At 36.3% G+C, this 15433-nt stretch overlaps 1 protein-coding gene across 3 annotated transcripts in view; it reads right to left on the bottom strand.

Annotated features, from left to right (window-relative positions):
- Positions 1 to 15433, bottom strand: part of RB1CC1 (RB1-inducible coiled-coil 1) — a 95399-nt gene that overhangs the window by 46508 nt on the left and 33458 nt on the right. For all 3 annotated transcript variants that reach the window (XM_011937602.1, XM_011937603.1, XM_011937604.1), the window contains 3 exons: positions 9905 to 10107; positions 7386 to 7815; positions 1511 to 1681 (listed from right to left, as the gene is read on the bottom strand). In XM_011937602.1, coding sequence (XP_011792992.1) covers positions 1511 to 1681; positions 7386 to 7815; positions 9905 to 10107 — 804 coding nt within the window. The remainder of the gene's footprint in view (positions 1 to 1510; positions 1682 to 7385; positions 7816 to 9904; positions 10108 to 15433) is intronic.

The following is a 15433-nucleotide window of genomic DNA, read 5'->3' as shown; positions in this document are numbered from 1 at the left end:
AAAAAAAAAAAAAAAAAAAAAGAAAGAAAGAAACACCACCAAATATAAACAGACATACAAGAACAGGCAACACAGTGAACAGATAAAGACTTAAATTGCTATATGCTTATTAATGTGATCAAAGAGATGATGAATGGCTAAGACTAAATATTTGGGGGTGGAAAATATATAAACAAAAGAACCAAACTGAAATTGTAGAGCTGAAAAATGAACAAAAATAAGAAATGAGCAAATGGTTAGCTAAGTTAGACACTAAAAAAGAGAAAAAGTTAAAATGTAGGTTCAAGGTAAATATCTAGAATGAAGCACAGATGGATAAAAAGACAGAAAATACAGGAAACAAGTGTAAATGAAACGGATATGGTGAAAGGTCTAACACGTCTAACTGGAATCACTGAAAGAGAAGGAAAAGCAAGCGAGGGAAAAGCAAGATCTGAAGAGAAACTGACTCAGATTTTTCCCAAATGGTGTAAGTCATTAAGCCACAGATTCAAGATGCACTACAAGCCCAAAGTAGGATAAATACAAAGAATGCCACATCTTGGCACCTCATACTAAAATTGCTAAAAATCAAACAAAAGGCAAAGAAAAGACCACAAATAAAATGCTAACAACCTGGAATTTTATATGAACCAGGTAAAAATATCCTCCAGAAATCAAGGTGATTTAAAGAGATTTTCAAACGACAGAACTGAACATATCACTAAAAGGAAATACTAAAGGACATTCTAATTTACATCAGCCTTAACTATGACCTCAAGGAAGTATGTTTTACCTTAAGAAAAAAGGAAAAAAGTTAATATGGGGATGTAACTATTTATATGTTCCAATGAAAGAACACAATTAGAGGAAAAATACTGGCAAGAAAAATTAAACTAGAGAAATAGGTGTCAGAATCTGATTACGACATTCAACTATTCAGCTATGGGTGGTTTTGCCACAATGCTTGTCATGGTGGATGAAGGACAGGCAATCATGAATTTAAGAGAGGTGCTGGTTTGCTAAGAAACATCCACGTTTACCACTCTTACTTAGCCATTCCACCATCTTCCTTTGGTTTAAAATCCACTTTTTCAACAGTTCTAGGATTATGGCATTAAATTAGATCTAAAACCTAGTTATTACTATTAGAAGTATTAGTAAATTCTTCAAGCTTTCATATTTTCCTTCTATTCTTAAAAAATTTCATTTCTTATCCTTTGTCCTACGGGGGGGAGGGTAGTAGGAAGCATTCAAATTTTTAGCACAATAACGGATAGGATCATATGCTTTCAATATATCAAAAAATGTTCATTTCTGCCCCCAGCCTCAAGTAGCAGTTTCATGGTTTATCTACAGGAAACTCAACCATTAAGAACATGCCTTTCTGCTTTATTACAAGCAAACAATATATTACAAATATTCAAGGATAAAGTGAAAATATGGTACACACCAAACTGATATTGCACATACAACATGTGTACAGAAAAACTACAAATTTCTTTTCCTGAGAAAAATCTAAAATAGGTACCTGAGCAAGCTCTTTCTGTTCATTCACCAGTCGGCCACAGCTAGCAATCATCTGGTCCAGGGCGTAGAGCCGATCTTCAAGCCCTTTAATGGCTTTCATATTCTGATTATCAAGTTTGGCAATAGTTTGACGGCATTCTGCTATAAATGGTCGAATAATCCTTGGATCAAGCTAAATGACAAGGAAACACATGTGAATACAATTTTCGGCAAATAGTTTAAAATGTATTTCATGCTATTCTGACATACAGCTTAAGAGAGAAAATAAGTGACAAAAGACATAAAAAAGCAAAAGCATGGGAACTCTATAAGTTATACTTTCATAAGAAGGTCAAGTACAGGATAAATATCATCCTAGACAACACTAAATTTACACTAGAATACATAATTAGGAATACAGTTTCAGGAATCACACATTTCAATCAGTGTTACAATTTAATCACTTCTCAATCTCTCTCAGAAAAAGGTATTTTCAATGTCAGCATAATATCATTAATTCTCTTATCAATGCAACTTCTCTTTAAAACATATAAACTTCTTTGGCAAACTTATCTCCCTCCTGGAGACAGAAGATAAAACTTCTTTATTCTCAATCTCTATCTCCTCAACGAATCTGCCTGCTCAATTATGCTTTCTCACTCTTCCATCTCTGCTGTTCCCTGGCTTTAATTCTACACATTTGCTGAAATTCATGGAACCTATAAAATTTTCCAGTACCTGGTCCCTTAAAAAAATATTTTACCTGGCTGCCTTTCCGTCAGTGTTTTCCATAAAAACCGCTCAGCCAAAAACTACCAATGACCTTGCTTCACTTGAGGCTCTTCAACAGTTAGCATGGCAGATAACCTTTTCCCAACCTTACAGGCTCTGGGAAGTTACTTCTACTGGTTCCTTCATAGCATCCTTTTCTGGCTCCTTTTGCTCTGTCTAATCTTTCTAAAATAGATGATTCAGAAGGATTTTGTCCTTAGCCCATTTTTACTGTTCTCAATATGATTTCAGCGTTAAGTATAACTTTTCTGGAGATAACTCCCAAGTCTACTTCAATCACTCATCAGTCTCACAAATTCTCAAGCTGTGTTTCTGTTTACCAATAACTAAATGTGGGTATCAACCATGAAATCTTCTATTATTGACTTACTATGCTTGTTCCTAATAAGCCCCTCAAATGACTTCCTTCTGCCCACAGAAAATATCCAATAAATGTAGAATACAATAAAAGCTTCATTGATCTAATCAGAGAAAATCTCTGATATCAGAGAAAATCTGGTATCAGAGAAAATCAAGCCTCTCATCTTTTCAAGCTGAAATGTCTATCATTTCAAGATAAACTGTGTTTTTCTATCTCTGATCTTTGTTCACAATTCGTATACTGTTTAAGTCAACCTCTCCTTCTATTTAAAGATCCTAGTCAAATACTACCTCCCTCATGCTGCCTTCTCTAATCTCTACAGTTGAAAAAAATTGATTAATGCATGGAGTCTTGTACACAGAGAACATACAAAAGCAATTAAAATTAAACTACTTTATTGTTACTATCAAAAATCCAGTGCAGTTAAATAAAAGGCTGCATGTCTACCACCACCAAAAAAATTAACAAAACCATTATTTCAGAATAGGCACCACTAGTTTTGTACAATGTTGTCTCAACTGAAACTTGTACATTTGTGAACATTTTCTCACTTTTCTCAATTTTGTGGTAACTGAATCCAATGTGTATATATTTCTACACCACAGTACTATGTAAATCAAAGTCTGGTTACAAATTATTAGAATGACAAAGATGAAAATTGGTTCAAATGTTCAACCTGGGCAAAATGACAATTATACATAAACTTAACATAGCAACAACTTAAAACAAACCAAAAACAAGGGCTCCTGAATATGACGTATCTGAACTTAATTAATTCATTGAAAGTATAACTGCACTGACAAACATAGGAGAGTATTTGATGATTCACTAAAAAGTTTGCATAACTTCCTAAAAAAAAAATTTTTTTTTGAGCCAGGTTCTGGCTCTGTTGCCCAAGATGGAGTGCAGTGGCATGATCACAGCTCATACTATAGGCTCCAGCGATCCTACGGCCTCAGCATCCCTAACTGTTGGGACTACAGGCATGTGCCACCACAATCAGCTAATCTTTAAAACAATTTTTTGTAGACATGGGTCTCGCCCTGTTACCTAAGCTGGTCTCAAACTCCTGGGCTCAGGCAATACTCCCACCTTGGCCTCCCAAAATGCTAGGATTATAGGCATGAGTCACCGTCCCCAGCTGACTTCCTAAAATTTCACTGCACTTAATATTTTATTCCATTTGTCCACAGGTAATAAAAATCTTTGAAGAAATGTTTTAGATTACATACATTTAAATCACAGAATCTCATTAGTAATTATTTAGCCAGTTTTGAAGAATTAACAGGCAGTGATACACTAATTTTTACTCTTGGGCTCTTTGGCATCTACAAAGGCTAATATTATTTTTAACTGAGAAAAAAAATATAAAACAAAGTTTCTTACACTCTCTCTTAAGCCTCCCAACTTTAAACCCACTCCCCTGCATAGATTCCTTAAAATCACAAGTTGTCTGAAAGAAACGCTAAAGCTCAATAAATTATGCTGGCATTAACCTGGACAGTTTAGAAATGTGCTAAATGCAGACGCTTCCAATTATTAATTGTCAGAAACACAAATCAGTGTGCCTTTTGTAGTATAATATGAAACAGAACACTCAAGCGTAATCTTAAAACCAGGTCAGTGGCTCACACCTGTAATCCCAGCACTTTGGGAGGCTGAGCCAGGCGAATCACCTCAGGTCAGGAGTTCAAAGCCAGCCTGGCCAATATAGCCAAACCCTATCTCTACTAAAAAATACAAAAATTTGCCGGGCATGGTGGCAGGCGTTTGTAATCCCAGCTACCCGGTAGGTGAAGGTTGCAATGAGCCGAGATCGTGCCACTGCACTCCAGCCTGGGTGACAGAGCGAGACTCCATCTCAAAAAACAAAACCAAAAAAAAAAAAAAGAGTCTTTTTAGCAAGAATACAATAAAATCTAAAAATGTGAGCCTACAAAAATGCACCAACAATTCTAATTTTTTTCTGATAAAGTGGGGGAAAAACAGTAATTCACAAAACTAACATCTCTTAATCCACAAAAATATAAAACTAGGAATCCCATGTTAAGTGACTTATGGATGACAGAGGTAGTAAATGAATGTGAATGCCCAGATTTGAGCCCCTGTGATTCCAAATCCTAATTTCCAAAATACCTGTGTCTCGACTAATTTCCCGAGAAAGACATTTTAATTTGGCAGTTGAAAATACATGTTACAAATACTGTTACAATTGGAATTAATCTGCAAAAACGATAAACTGAATTTCCTTTTACGGATAAAAAATCTTGGCCTATGTTTTCATTACTTCATTGGCAAACAGCGCTACTGCAATCAGATATCAAGTAGGTTAGTTGTTTTGGACACCTGTTTAATAAAACAGGCGTAAAAAACCATCTTCAATCAGAGAGAAATCTCATACTCGGTTCATCTTCAGAAATGCCACTAGTGTTATCAAGAAAAAGTACAGTACTCCTGAGAGGAGAAAAATATTGATCTAATAAAAACATCAAGGCAAAGTGCCATTCATTATGCAATACATCACATTTACAGATCATGTATTTTGTAAAATATAAATAAAAATATATACATAAATTTTTCCAAAATGGATTTTAATTGCTTTAGAATATATATTTTTTTATTTCAAACATTTATTTTAAATTCTGGCGTACACGTGCAGATGTGTAAATGTGTGCCATGATGGTTTGCTGCACAGATCATCCCAGCACCTAGGTAATAAGCCCAGCATCCAATAGCTACTCTTCTTTATAGAGCAAGTAACAAAAAAATCTAATGGGCATATGCAACTAGTGAGTACTACATTATAGGCACCATTTTAAGGTCATGTTAGCTAATTTTGAAACAAACAAGAATAACCAAATAAAAGTTTGTATTTTGCTTTTGTAATATAATGGTCATGTAAAATATCACAAAGAGTTCAGATGTTGTTGCTATGCCTATTCAAAGCAGCAAAACCTCTAAAAAGAAAAAAGTGATTGCTTAGTAATAACACTATAGCTAACTCCTATTTTCTGAAGGTATAAATATTTCTGACATTTATTTATTCATTGATTCATTAGAGATGGAGTCTCACTATGTTGCCCAAGCTGGTCTTGAATTTCTTGCCTCATGTGATCCTCTCGCCTCAGCCTCCCAAGTCACTAGGATTACTGGTACAGGCCACTGTGCCTGGTTGACTTTTCATTAAGTCAGAGGATCACTGTTCCTTTCCTTTAGTCACACAAAGTGAAAAAATCTACGACTCTGTGAGATTTCACACTAAACATGGAAATACAAAGCCGATTTCAGGTTCTCTTCATACATATAACTCTGTTCTGACATCTGGCACAGTTTAATTATAGAAAATATGACAGGCCAGGTGCAGTGGCTCATGCCTGTAATCTCAGCACTTTGGGAGGCTAAGGCAAGAGAACTGCTTGAGCCCAGGAGTTTTGAGACCAGGCTGAACAACATAGGAAGAAGACCCCGTCTGTGCAAACAATGAAAAAATTAGCTGGATGTGGTGGTGTGTGCCTGTGGTTCCAGCTACTCAGGAGGCTGAGGTGGGAGGGTTGCCTCAGCCTGGGAGGTAGAGGCAGCAGTGAGCTATAATCATGCCACTGTACTCCAGCCTGGGCGACAGGGTGAGACCCTACCTCAAAAAACAAAACAAAACAAAACAAAATATCTCAATTATTCTGATCACAATCATGTAAGTGATTATCTACAATCATAAATGGAATTTTCAGGCTACTACAATGTCAATAGTTTAAGCAAGAACACTAACTTTCATTCATTTTTGGCAGTGATCAATCTTTGCATAACATATTACATACTTCTCTGACAAACATGTCTTAATGGAAAGAAATGCTTAGCCTATAGAATGTCATCAAGAAATTGGACACTGAAAGAATTACAAAACCTAGATTTTTACTTTTCCATTTTACTGTATCCTATACCTTTAACAGCAATGTATGTATTCTTTTTTAGGCATCTCAGACAATGTGCTATCCTGCTCTAAATAGTGAATCAAAGATGAACTCTTTTTCGACTGTGTGCTCCTTGAAAAGTTTAACTATTTTTAACAATTATCTTTTGACAACAGCAGTCTTCACAACATTATTTAATATTTCTGTAACAATGAAACATGCCCCATCAACTTCCTTCCTGGTGTCAAAGATTTTGCATCCGTTTACGGATCAGATATGAAGGGGTATTTATTCCTCAGGTTTAAAAGGTTTTCAGGTGGGCTGGAGAAGACCTTAATCCAAAATACAAGCTCACTATAATTATAAAATACAACTAAAAACACAGTATCTACGTTTCAAATTTTAAAGATCTCAGGCAGATGCAGTATTTAAAATTTCTTCTTTAAAAGTCAGAAAGAGGTTGCCTCTAAGGAAATGGTGACTGGAAAGAGGCACAAGGTAACTTTCTGGGCAATCAAATTTTCAGTATCTTAATTTGTGTGGTGGTTATTCCTTGTATGAACCACTCAAAACCTGTACAGTTTACTGTATGTAAATTATTCCTATTGCACTAGAAATTTTCCTATTAATCTCAAATAATCTTCACAAATTTATAATCAATTCATAAATAAAATTATGAATTAATTTGATTCAACCTATGTTAAAAGTTTCACTCCAAGGCTCACTTATTTCTACTAAAAGGTAATACCCATTCTCTCATTTACCCATCCATAAAATATTTAGGATAATTTAAAATAGTAAAATGACAACAGAAATATCAAATTAACATTACTTACCCTGCTCATAGAATCAAAGCACTTCCTGACCAAAGATTCCACATCATTAGGTCTATCTTGAACATTTATCCAGTCTAACAAAGAAACATTAAAAAAGGGCAGATCACCATCTTTAGTGTCTATCGTAGTTTCATCTTGCTGATGAACAGTACTTTGACAAGATTCCCTAATCTCTTTGCCACTTTCAGCATCTGTGGTATCTGGGGACACATGTTCCACTGACTTGGGAAATGAGGTTAACAAAGATTGGTTAGTTGTTCTAGGCATATCAGGAGACAGCACCAGTTCAGTGGATCTTTTCATCTCAGCTTTTTCTGGGCCTTCATGTTCAGGTAAAGAATCCAGTCTTCCCAAACATTCTCTGTAACTATGTCTGGTTAGGCACTCCAATAGTGGAATCTTGGCCATTACTGAAACTGCAGTTCCTAAACTTAAAATACAAAAGATCTGTCAGTAAAACTATGAGACTGCTCTAGTTAGGAATTAGCATGTTTGAATGAAATCACATATTATTACATACACAAATCTCACCACCTCTCCATAACATTATACATACATAAACCAGTCTATGAGTTAGCTATTCACTAAAAGAAGTCTAGTTTAGCAGAGAGAGGCTATCATTAACACATTAAAATATCACTCTAGGGCCAGGTGTGGTGGCTCACACCTGTAATGCCAGCACTCTGGGAGGTGGAGGCCAGCAAATCATTTGAGGTCAGGAGTTCGAGATCAGCCCGGCCAACATGGCGAAGCCCCATTTCTACTAAACATAAACAAATTAGCCAGGTGTGGTGGCAGGCACCTGTAATCCCAGCTACTCGGGAGGCTGAGGCACAAAAATCGCTTGAACCTTGGAGGCGGAGGTTGCAGTGAGCTGAGATGGTGCCACTGCACTCCAGCCTGGGTGACGGAGCAAGGCTCCGTCTCAAAACAAAAACAAAAGCAAAAACAAACAAACAAACAAACAAAAAACACTCTAAAGTAAAGCTAGCTATATTAAAAAAGTGAACACTAGGCTTTTATAAAACCTTAAAGATAACAAATTTAAATTTACAAAAAGATTCACCATAGCAGTATCTTAGAATATAACCTTATGGCCTTAAGTAAATCAAATATATCTGATATATTGAAAGCACAGGATAAAAATAACAATCCTAATAAAGATAACTCTTGTACTCATAATACCCTAAAAATAGGTTTATGTTGTCAAAAGCATGGGGAATATATGAAATCTTAGTGAGTTAACTTCTATGAAATCATATGCAATACGATGTAGGTCCCTACTTTAAATTGATACAGCTAATAGAACCCATAGAAAAAGTTACTTAAAAAGGTTCTCATTTAAACTTTAAAAAGATCTTTCCAGTCTTAATGAATCCTTCTCTTTCCTCCCAAGATTTTTCCATTTTTAAGGCCAAAATCGACCTAATAGTCATACCACAAAAAAGAGAAATCTGAATTTAAAAGGTTACCCAAATTTAAAAAAACGAAAGAAACAAAAAGAAAAGACAAAGATCAAAACCAGAACATGCTACTTGCCTCTAATTCAAGGTCAAGACAATTAAAAGATAAAAAAAAATCTACAGATCCGAAAAAAAAACCTGAACACAAAATGCTAAAAGCATATGCACACACACAATAAGGGTTGGTTTCATGCTGAATTACTGTTGTATTTTCACGTTAACTATAGCCCTTTTAAAAAAAGAATCAATGTGTATTAAATGTACTTCTATGCAAAGAACTAAAACTTGCCATCTTAATGAGCGCTGAAAACACATGGACTGGCTGGGTGCAGCGGGTCACACCTGTACTCCCAGCACTTTGGCAGGCCAAGGTGGGCAGATCATGAGGTCAGGAGATTGAGAACATCCTGCCTAACACGGTGAAACCCCATCTCTACTAAAAATACAAAAAAAAAAAATTAGCTGGGCATGGTGGCGGGCGTCTGTAGTCCCAGCTACTCGGGAGGCTGAGGCAGGAGAATGGAGTGAACCTGGGAGGCGGAGGTTGCAGTGAGCCGAGATCACGCCACTGCACTCCAGCCTGGGTGACAGAGTAAGACTCAGTCTCCAAAAAAAACAGGGCTTTTTTTTTTTTTCCACCTCATCAAACCTGCATCAGGATGGCAATATTTACTAAGAAGTTAAAATTTTCCTCCATTGTCCAGTGTTTGAAAATGTGCCTATTTCTGTTAGATGTTATTTTTCACATCTTGCCTTTTGTTTACTGGACAAGATATAAGCAAAGATTCTTGGTTTTATAAATGACTTCAAAAGTATTTGAGGTCTTATTACAAGTAAGAGAAAGAAATGTGGGAGACTCATAAGATACATGGTAAACAGAATGATCATTTTTAAATTAAAAACTATAACCTACAAAGCACTATCAGAAAAGGCTCAAATAATAAACCTCAGTTATAATAAATACATGGCCTATAAGAAACAAATTTGCAGTGATTAAACCTACTGATAAATTTCAAAGGCATTTTAAACAAATATCCATTTTAATGGCAAACATACTGAGTAAGTTTTAACTTGATGTCTTCTATGGACTGCAGATAATTTGAATAAATACTTTCAAACTTGAAAAGTAGCTTTTGGTATGAATTTGAACAGTCCTCCAGGTTGGCCATAATTGCAGCCCAGCCTTGGTGCTGAAGATGTTCATCATGTACAAGACCTTCACAAAAAGAACAAAGTTTCTTGGCAACTTCATACATTTCCTGTATTGAAAAAGAATACAAAAGAAAGTAAAAGAAGGCAATGGTTTGTTTGCAGAAGTTTTCATACATTTACAAACATGTATGTAAGAATGCGTTCTAGAGCACATTTAACAAAGTGCTTCAAAAGACTGTTTTAGTTTACCTCTGTTCACTTCTGTGAAAGAGAGCCTAAACGTAAGTGAGGTGTTTAACGTTAAGAGAGGCGTTATAACCTGTAACATAAGTGAGGTGTTTCCGAGCAGGTACATAGTCAAAAGAAGAATCCATAAGATGCTACCTCCGAAAAACAAAAGAGTAGGGCTTTCAATTATTTGACTAATGATCAACATCTGCCATCTCAAATGTCACTGTCCTCTGGTATTATCTCAAGACATATATGTTAAAAACAATTTTTTGTGAAGGCAAAGCTAAAATACATCATCTACTTCTAGATTAGTATAACTATAACACATTTAGTAACCCTAAATGAGATTCTAGAAAATATTTATTTATGCAGTTAAAATACCTTCAGAAAACAGACATCTGACATTCAGTTCCAAAGAATGAAGAATAAAAATAATTATTAAGGATAAATTACAAGGCAGCAACGTAGACTGCTTTATATATGGAGATATATAAAGAAATCCACTGTCACAAAATATTTTAGTTGGCTAGGAAAAAGATCATTCTACCTTTGTTAACTGATATGAGACAGATATAAAAGTCACAAAAGAGAAGTCAAAACTTTCTGAAGGCATTTAACTTAAGTATCAAAGTGTGAAAAGAATATGAACAAAGATAGGAAAAGAAGTACTTCAAAAGAGTGGAACATGATGAAGTGGCAAAGAGAGGAAATATAAAATGTTATTGGTTAAGAACAAATGGTCTGGAGGAAAAAGCGAGAGAAAGAGGGCCAGATGATCAAAGACCCAGAAAATACTAAGGTAGGGAAGGAATTGGACTTTACTCAGAAAAGACCTCCTGAAGAACTCTTTAACATGAAGAACGTAATCAAATAGATGCTTTAAGAAGACTGATAATACGGAAAATGTCATATGGTGGAATGGGAAGGCACCTAAAAGAATGGATGTAAAATGATTATCTTTAAGTTGTCCAGGCAAACTGTAAAAAAGCCACTGTAAATACTGCAATGGTTGGTAATCTAGTTACCAAGGTAAATAAGAAGTAAGATGGTCCTTATGGGGTAGGAATATCAGTAAGATGATCATGTGCCATGTCACTAAAAATTAATCAATCATGCAGCCACTAAAATAGAGTGGGAAGAAACTCTGGAATTATGAAGTAACAGAAATGATAAAATGTTTTCAGATTTTTTTAAACAGATGAAAGAGAGGTGACACCCTTGAAATGACGAGTAAAAGAGTTGTTGGGTACATTAAAGCAACAGGTTCTTGCAGTGCATGCAGAAAATGTAGGAGGAAGATTCTTAAATACACAAAAGATGGAGGATATAAAATATTCAAATGTTTAGATTTTTTGAATTGTTAAAATTTATAAATGTAAAATAAGTTGAACTGTAGAACTGTTTACCAGGAAAATAAACTTAGGATATTTCAAAAATGGGAGTACCTTGCAACAATGAAAAAGGAATAATGTGTACAGTATGGGCCAGGCGCGGTGGCTCTTGCCTGTAATTCTAGCACTTTGGGAAGCTGAGGCAGGCACATCACCTGTGGTCAGGAGTTCGAGGCCAGCCTGGCCAACATGGTGAAACCCATCTCTACTAAAAATACAAAAATTAGCCGGGCATGGTGGCATGCACCTGTAACCCCAGCTACTGGGGAGGTTGAGGCAGGAGAATCACTTGAACCCAGGAGGCAGATGTTACAGTGAGTCGAGATCGTACCACTGAATTCCAGCCTGGGTGACAAAAGCGAAACTCCATCTCAAAAACAACAAAAAAAGTATAGTATGCTTCCATTTGTTTGGGGAGGCTAAGATTGGTTAGAAATGTGAAACAACAGAGGTATGAGATAGAAAATGCATTTTGTGTGTGTACCAAAGTCTAGGAAAATGCAAAACAAATGTTCCATCATCATTAAGATGGAGTAGGGGACGGAAGGAAAAAGGAAGTATTTTCTCTAGGTATTTTGCTGATAAGCACGCCAAAATTATGACCATTCTGTTTTAGAAGATAATATTGTTAATGAACAAATTTAGGTGAAAAGAAATATCTTTACAGGTAAAATATGAAAGTTTGCTATGTGGAAGTACAATGATATGAACGTAAAGAGCACTGGCCTTGGAGAAAAGAGGTTCTTTTTCTTCTACCTGGCTATCTGGCCTTGAAGAAATGACTTAACTTCACCTGTTCTTAATTCCATATGTATATAAGAAAGGGCTAATAGCTTCAGTTGTAAGATAAGGAAGTACAGATGTCTTTGCCTGCTTCTCCTTCATGAAACCAACCAAATACAAAAGGAAAACAAGACACCATCTTGATGAAACCAGGAAACAACTATCACCCCTACACATACAATATATGCAGCAAACCTGTGAAGAACATGAAAACTGGATCAACTTGGGTCAAATAAAAAGGGCACCCACTGTGAAAGAATAACAAATCTCGGGAACCCAAAATCACTAAGCCAAGGGAAAAGTCAAGCTGGGAACTATGTCAGGCAAACCTGCCTCCAATTTTATTCCTAAATAAGATAGCTACAAAGATAAGAAAGCTACATACCTCCCTCACAATTTTGCCACAAGGAAATTTCTTGTGGGCTTCAAGATCTTTAACTTAAAACAGTTCTGCTAAATTTCACCTTGGCAATGTAAACTGGCAGCATATCTTCTGTCATATCTGCTAAATTTCACCTTCGCAATGTAAACTGACAGCATATCTTCTGTGCGGGACAGAAAGTCATACCTCTGCTCGCCTAAAACAAAGGCCTATCTGCTTCCTCTTATTGTTTATTGTTTATGTAAAAATGCAGATTCATTGAGCCAGACTAAATTATGTATTCTGTGAAAGACTGATCAAGGACTCCAAAAAAATGCAACCTTTTGTCTCTTATCTACCTATGACCTGGAAGCCCCCGCTTCGAGTTATCCTGCCCTTCTGAACCAAACCCATGTACTTACATATTCATGTCTCATGTCTCCCTAAAATGTATAAAAGCAAGCTTTACCCTGACCACCTTGGGCACATGTCATAAGGACCTCCTGAAGCTATGTCTTGGGTGTGTCCTTAACCTTGACAAAATAAATTTTCTAAATTGATTGTGACCTGTCTCAAGATAATTTTGGTTCACACCACTATTGCAGACATTTAGCAAAACTTGGGAGAACTGAATCCTCCTTGTGAGAAGCTTGGGTGGACAGCAAGAACCTCTTGGGGCCCTATCTGAAATTAGAGAGTAGCAGAAGAAGTAATACCTATTTACATGACATACTTGCAAAAAGCCAAAGGAAAAACTGTGAGAAAAAGTCCCTAGAACTGCTAAATTCTGTCTAAGGAGAAGGACAGAATAAGTCATCTCTGTCCCTCTCTTATACATACACATTCTGCTTCTAACCAGGGATCCCCTGTGACCCAGGGCAGCTTCCTGCTCACCAGGTTTCCTACACTGTCTTGTAGAGGAATAATTCTACTCCTTCAAACACAAGCAAAAATTTTAACATATGAAATCTATACTAAATTACCCTAAGGAAAAAAAAAGTTAAAAGTAAAAAAAACTAAATGCAAAAAAACTCTCCCCAGGACCAAATGGAAATTATAACCAAATTCTTTCCTAAGAACTTAGTCTAATTTTGTTTTATAAAAAAGAACTCAACACAGACAGTTAGCTCAGGAAATACGTTAAAAAGAAACATATCACTGATGGAAGACTACACTGGAAGAAGACACTGCTGAAAACAGAGAAGTCTAAATCAGGCTTTTAACAAACCAAGACAAGTGAAATGAAAGGAACTACCATGAAAATAACAGCTAATATATGGGGGGAAAGAAAAGGACAGTGAGCACTGAGTCCATTTCAAGATGAAATCTGAAAGAACTATGGATATTTCGGTACGGAAGAGGTTGCAGAAGTAGAAGACAGACTTAAACTGTCAAAGTATTCTGATTTCTTTACACTACAGTAGTCCAAAGAATGTACTAGGATATTCACAGTAGGTTGAGTCACAATAGTTGAACACTAGAAACAATCTCAATATCCACTAGTTGCAGAACAGATAGAAAAAAAAAACTGTGGCATATTTGTACAATAGAATACAATGCAGCGATGAATACAAACCACCGATACGTGCAACAGCATTAATCATTCTCAGGAACATCATGTTGCATAAAAGAGGCTAGGCACAAAAGAACAGAAACTACATTATTCCATTTATTTACATTCAAAAAGAGACCAAGTAATCTCGGTTTAGAAGTCAACTTACTGGTTAGCATTAGTGAACAGGGAGGATGAAAACTGATGGGGAGAAAGTCGTAAGTAGGGCTTCTGGGTTGAAACTATTTGTTTCTGTGGGTTTTTTGTTTTGTTTTCTGAGATGAAGTCTCACCCTGTTACCCAGCCTGGAGTGCAGTGGCGCGATCTTGGCTCACTGCAACCTCCGCCTTCTGGGTTCAAGCGATTCTCCTACCAGAGCCTCCTGAGTAGCTGCGATTCAGGCGCATGCCACCACGCCTGGCTAATTTTTTTTTTTTTAGTAGAGATAGGGTTTCACCATATTGGTCAGGCTGGTCTCAAATTCCTGACCTCATGATTCACCCGCCTTGGCCTCCCAAACTGCTAGGATTACAGGCATAAGCCACCACACCTGGCTGAAACTATTTTTATCAATGTGTTCATTGTGAAAATTCACTAAGAATGGATGTACAATTACAGTTTGTGCATTTTTCAATATGCATATATCTCAATAAACAAAAATCTATTCTTAAATTTACCAACAGGGTAAATGAGTCGAAGGTCACACCACAAGTAAATGAGGGAATCAGATATAAACTCAGAAAATCTGACTTTAGAGACAACATCCTGGACCATGAAGAAATACCACCTCTAATTCCTTACATAACGAATTGATTAGAACTATGTCGCTGTTTTGGTTATAGCAGCTTTAGAATTTGTTTTATAAATCTCAAAAGAGGGCAGGCATGGTGGCTCAATGTGTTTTATAAATCTGAAAAGAGGCTAGGTATGCTGGCTCATGCCTATAATCCTAGCCCTTACGGAGGCCGAGAAGGGAGGATCATTTGGGCCCAGGAGTTTGAGACCAACCTCAGCAACACAGTGAGATCCTGTCTCTATATAATAAGTCAATAAAATACCTAACATAAATGATGAGATAAGGTTGTGGAACCACAGCCTAGATTTCAGAAGATGTA

The sequence above is a fragment of the Colobus angolensis genome, unplaced genomic scaffold (assembly GCF_000951035.1).
Source record: "Colobus angolensis palliatus isolate OR3802 unplaced genomic scaffold, Cang.pa_1.0 Scaffold166, whole genome shotgun sequence".
Classification (NCBI taxonomy): Eukaryota; Metazoa; Chordata; class Mammalia; order Primates; family Cercopithecidae; genus Colobus; species Colobus angolensis.
This window is presented reverse-complemented; position numbering and strand designations above follow the sequence as displayed.